Source organism: Mus caroli, chromosome 3, assembly GCF_900094665.2.
Source record: "Mus caroli chromosome 3, CAROLI_EIJ_v1.1, whole genome shotgun sequence".
In the NCBI taxonomy this organism is placed as follows: Eukaryota; Metazoa; Chordata; class Mammalia; order Rodentia; family Muridae; genus Mus; species Mus caroli.
In genome coordinates, this window is record NC_034572.1 from 63044760 (window position 1) to 63049991 (window position 5232).

Sequence of the window (5232 nt, forward strand, 5' to 3'; positions counted from 1 at the left end):
TGCTTTTTAAAAATCCTTTACTGACAAATTGATTACTCAGTAGAAAACACACACTGGGAGGGTTAACATATAACCTGGATCTTCCACTTCCCCTTTCCAGCTTCCACACTGTGATAGTAAACACCAAGACCGTCCGTCTCAGCCTTCTGTGCCGTTAGGAAAGGCCCTGTCTGAAGTTCTTATGATCTCCAAATCCTTTGGAGGAGAATGAGACGGATGAAGTGACATCTAGAAACACTGACTACGTTTTTAAAAAACTATACAAAGCTTGAATTTTCTTGCTTTAATTCTCCATATGTTTACAGTGCAACAGAGTTCAACAGATTACAGACAGTCAATAATAACCTATGATGTCACATTAACGTCACATTAATTAAACTGATCAGTGGTGAATAAAACAAAGCTCAAATGTGAAAGGCAATTCATCATATAATACTGAAACCACCATAATCTTTAAACACTTAGAAAATTGAAATGACATTAAATAATACTTGATTTGATAACTCTTACATACCATATCATTGAGTACCTTGCAAATGAAAACAATACAAATGAGTGTTTTCAATATAACTCTGTAAAGCTTTTTACAAGAAATATATATATATATGTATATATATCTTTTCATAATAACCACTTAGATACACACTGAACCATTATGTGACTATACTATCTAATACATACAACTCCACACTGTATTCTGGCTGTGGACTAGTTAGTTTTTCTTTCAGGGAAATCTTAAGAAATTCTAATCTACAGCCTGAGCCATCCAGACTGTCTGACCCTTTGATTTGGTTAGCAAAACTCTTCGTTTGCATTATGTTTGACTCCTCTGTCACCTTTAAAGGACCCGAGGTAAATTCCGTGAAAGCAATCGCTGTAAGTTCAGGCCTTGGAGCTCCTGTCTAGGGATGCTCCATGAGTTTCAGCCCAGGCAAGCCAGCACGCTCAACTTCCCGAGTTTCCCACAGTGCTAACTCTGACCCTGTCTACAGTGTCCTTCCTCCCTTGCCTGATGGGTGATGGATGGGCTTAGTAATGGCATGTGGTGTTCCTCAGCATCACCTGCCAGAATGTGATGATCTCCTTGGAAGAAAAGCCATGGGCTGCAATCACGCGTCTGAGCTGACATACATCCAAGTGGATTCTGTACAGAAAGAAAAGGTTTGTGTCTTCTGGAATATGAATGTCCACTTTTAACAAATTCAAACAGATGCCAACATAAACGTCTTCAAACTTGATGGGCTTCACGTGACTCATCATCTCGTAGACCCTGGGCACCAGGTCGCCAGACATAATGTAGCCCAGCCCACTGCAGTAGGGAGGGAACACCTTGAAAGGGTACTCTTGGTATGAAATATGGTTTTTATGGAAAAATCCTCTATAGGAATAGCTATCAATTAGAGGATAGCCCGTGAAAAACTTCTCTGAGTGGTTTAGGTTTAAAAGATACTTGACTAAATTGCCAGTGTTGATGAAAACATCAGTGTCTGTTTTCATGACATACTTGGCATTGGGGCAAAACTCCATTACCCACCTGAAAGCCATAATGGTTTTCAAGGTCAAGTTATTATATGTGTCTAGAAAGTCTTGCCGTATAATATCACCATAGAGAACGTGCTCATCCTCCAAGGACAGGGCTAACGTTTTGTCTTCCCTTTCAGCCTGCTGGCCTAGTAAGAAAAATGTGAGCACCTCATATCCCCACCAGGACTTTTTCTCACCCCAAGTAACTCTAATGGCTTGTCTGGCTTTCACATCTGAGGGGCGCGAGGTCACCAGGATGACCAGAAATGGGTTCTGATGAGAACAGTTCGAGTGTTCGCGGAGCGTAAATCGAAAGTCTTGTCTGTAAATTGGCTCATACTCATAGAAGTACATCCAGTTGACGCGCTCGATCACATTGTAGTGGGGGAGGCTGAGGTACCATATCACCAGGAAGCTCAGCAGGGACAGCAGCAGCAGGCTCCATTTGAGGGACCTCAGTGACATCCTATTGGGAAGGGCAGTCAAGACAGCCGGGGCCATCCACAGCAGCAGAGAAGTTCAGAAGGCACAGGTTCTACAAGATAGAGCAAAGGCTGGGTGAGTGTCCACCACCTGAACTTCAACTCATCAGTTGATGTCATACAGTCATTTAATGCACACAAATAGACCACCATGCAGACGTGCACATCAAGACCCAGGTTAAAAATGATCCAGGAATCATTTTCAAACAACACCTCTCATTCTATATGAATAACTGTAATCCTAGCTACTTGGGAGGATTTGGCAAGAAGATCACAAGTTCAAGACCAGCCGAAGTGACTAAGATAGACCTTGTTTCAAAAATAAAAAGTAAAAAGAAAGATGGGAAGGAAAAAAAAGGAAGAAAGATGGAAGCTAAAAATATTCCACAAACAAGTAAGAACATGAAATCTCTGTCTTTGTGCTGGGCTCATTTTATTCCATTTAAGTTGCATCAAATGCCAGGATTCTAACCTCTGATAGCTGGATAATAGCCCCTCTTGTAGATAACCACTTTGCTTTTATCCTCTCCTTCATCACTGAGTCTCCAGCTGATTCCGTATCCTGGCCACTATGCTGCACTAAGTAAGCACTTGTCTTCTAAATGTACTCTATGTGGGATTTCTGGACAGTCCAACATGAGCAACACCACCGGTGCCAATTTATCCTATAAAAAATAATCAGAAAATGGGGGTCCTTTATAATACCGGAAAAAACCCATTATTTAAAAAGCCTATCACTAGGAAACCTCTGAGGTGAAATTACAGCTGTCATTCAACAGGATTTGTTCACTTATTACTTGAAATTTTGTTTCCCATAATTTCTTCATGTTACTGACTAAAATATGGGGCAATAAACATGATGCACATGAGCCTCCTCTGAAAAGACAGAGTGATAAAAGCCAGTCAATTCTCTATGCACACATGCAGAGCAAGGCATCCACAAGGATGTGCTGACCAAGTCAGCGCTTATGTGTTTGGAGTCACCAGAAGAACTTCCTCTTACCTTCTGGATCACTAGATTACAAATGCGATGGTTTGGATTTCCTGTCTTGCTTTGTAATAAAAACAAAGCAAAAACACTGGATTTTGTGCCTGCGCAGTGCCAAGTCCCACTAAGTGGAGGTGACCCTATGTTAGAGGTTGGGAGCCCAAGCGTTAGCCTGTCCTGGCTTTCCACCAGAGGTGTGACCATCTATAAGTCAAACATTGCTCTCAATTAATATTCCCAATTAATTTCATACATATCCTTTCAAGCCTGGGGATGCTTGGAAAAGCTCATTTGGATCGGCAGATATCACACAGTAGTCTTACCCGCTAGCACCAGTACACCTTGCTCAGAGAGGTGGGTTTTACTGCACCTATTTTATAAGTGGATTTTAGAGTATTCACATGAAATATAAAGAATATTTTCAAAAATACTAGGACTCAGGATCCACCTGTGCCTGCCTCTCCTCTGCCTTCAGCTCCAGAGTGCTGGGATCAAAGGCATGTGCCACTGCGCCTGGCTGTTGAGGATCTATTTTAATATGAAGGAAACTAAGAAGGAATGGAATGCAAGACGCAAAGGTAAAGTAGGAGACTATGAAGTCATACTGAGGACTCTAATCACAGCTACAAGAAAAGAAAAAGGCAAGAACAAAAATAGTTTCCCCATGGAGCCAGAGCCAGATTCTCAACTTGTGGGCCACAACCCCTGGGGAGTCTCAAGGGTCACTTGAGACTATTGGAAAACATTGATTGTGATTACATCACAAATGCTAACGGCAGCAAGATTACAGATATGAAGTAGCAAAAGTAATCATTTCACGGTTGGGGACCAGCACGGCATGAGGTGTTGAAGGCTATGGTAGAGGCGGTAGTCAGATGACAGCTCAGCTGGTTAAGTGCTTGGCGTGCAAACAGAAGCCGCACACATGCGAGCAGGGTCCTCAAGCTGCACGTTCCCACCATCCCGTCCCTGAGGAGGCAGAGATCTGAGGATCTCTGGCGTTTGTTGGCTGGTCATCAGTGAGCGCTAGACTCAGTGAGAGACAAAGTCTCAAAAAAGTAATGTGGAAGGCAATGCTGTAATTCAGTGGCAGATGGCTTGCTGAGCTCCCAAGGTCGCTGGGGAGCGACCACTCCCCAGTCCTACAAAATCAAAATCAAACAAAATTCCTGGGGGAAAAAATGAAGTAGAAAATGACTGAGGAAGACACCTGACGTCACCCTCGGCTTTCATACACATACACACCAACACCTGCCTCCCCACAAACACTCACATGAACAAGTGCACACATACAAAGTGAAATTACAATTAACATACCAGGTAAAAATGACAAGGTGGGGGCTGGAGAGATGGCTCAGTGGTTGAAAGCACTGATTGCTCTTCCAGAGGTCCTAAGTTCAATTCCCAACAACCACATGGTGGCTCACAACCATCTGTAATGGGATCTGATGCACTCTTCTGTTGGATCTGAAGATAGCTACAGTGTGTTCACATACATAAAATAAATAAAATCTTTGTTAAAGAAAATGACAAGGTGGTAGGTTGAGGAGATGACTCAGTTGATAAAATGTGTGCCATGCAAGCATAGAGACCCATGTTCAGATTTTCAGCATTCATATAGATGCCAGGAATGGTGCCACATGCCTGTAACACCACTGGGGCACAGGATAGCTAGGTAAAGACAAGTGGATTCCTGGAACTTGCTAGCCACCAGTCTAACCAAATTGGTGAGCTCTAGGTTCAGTGAGAGAGCATGTCTCAAAAACTATGGAGAAAACTGAAAGTCTGATGTTGACCTCTACACACACACACACAGACACACACAGACCTGCCTGCAAAAGACATTATAAATGAAAAACTTTGTTCCATAGGAATAAGGATAAACATAGTATTCTGCTTTTAAAAATGTGTAAGATATATATTATATGTGTATACACACACACACACACAGAGAGAGAGAGAGAGAGAGAGAGAGGTGAGAGATAGCACAGGGATTAATAGCACCCACTGTTTTTTTTTTTTTTCAGGGGACCCGGGTTTTGCCCCACCACCTCTGCATGGCTCACAACCATTTGTAACTCCAGGTCCAGAGGACCTGATGCCCTCTTCTGGTCTCTGTGGTGACTGCACACATGAGCTACACTTTCATACTTGCAAACCTAAGGTAAAAATACTAAATACACATACAAACACACACACACACACACACACACACACACACACACACACACACACACC

General features: G+C 42.6%; 1 protein-coding gene across 5 annotated transcripts in view; it reads right to left on the bottom strand.

The window, feature by feature from the left end:
* Positions 1-5232, bottom strand: part of B3galnt1 (beta-1,3-N-acetylgalactosaminyltransferase 1 (globoside blood group)) — a 26698-nt gene continuing 21466 nt past the window's right edge. For 2 of the 5 annotated variants that reach the window (XM_029474783.1, XM_029474784.1), the window contains one exon: positions 243-2059. In XM_029474783.1, coding sequence (XP_029330643.1) covers positions 1030-2025 — 996 coding nt within the window. In that variant the 5' untranslated portion in view covers positions 2026-2059 and the 3' untranslated portion in view covers positions 243-1029. Of the gene's footprint in view, positions 2060-4311; positions 4353-4429; positions 4472-5232 lie in introns of those variants that run through there. The other 3 variants (XM_021158856.2, XM_021158855.2, XR_003836154.1) reach the window with 3 other exon arrangements.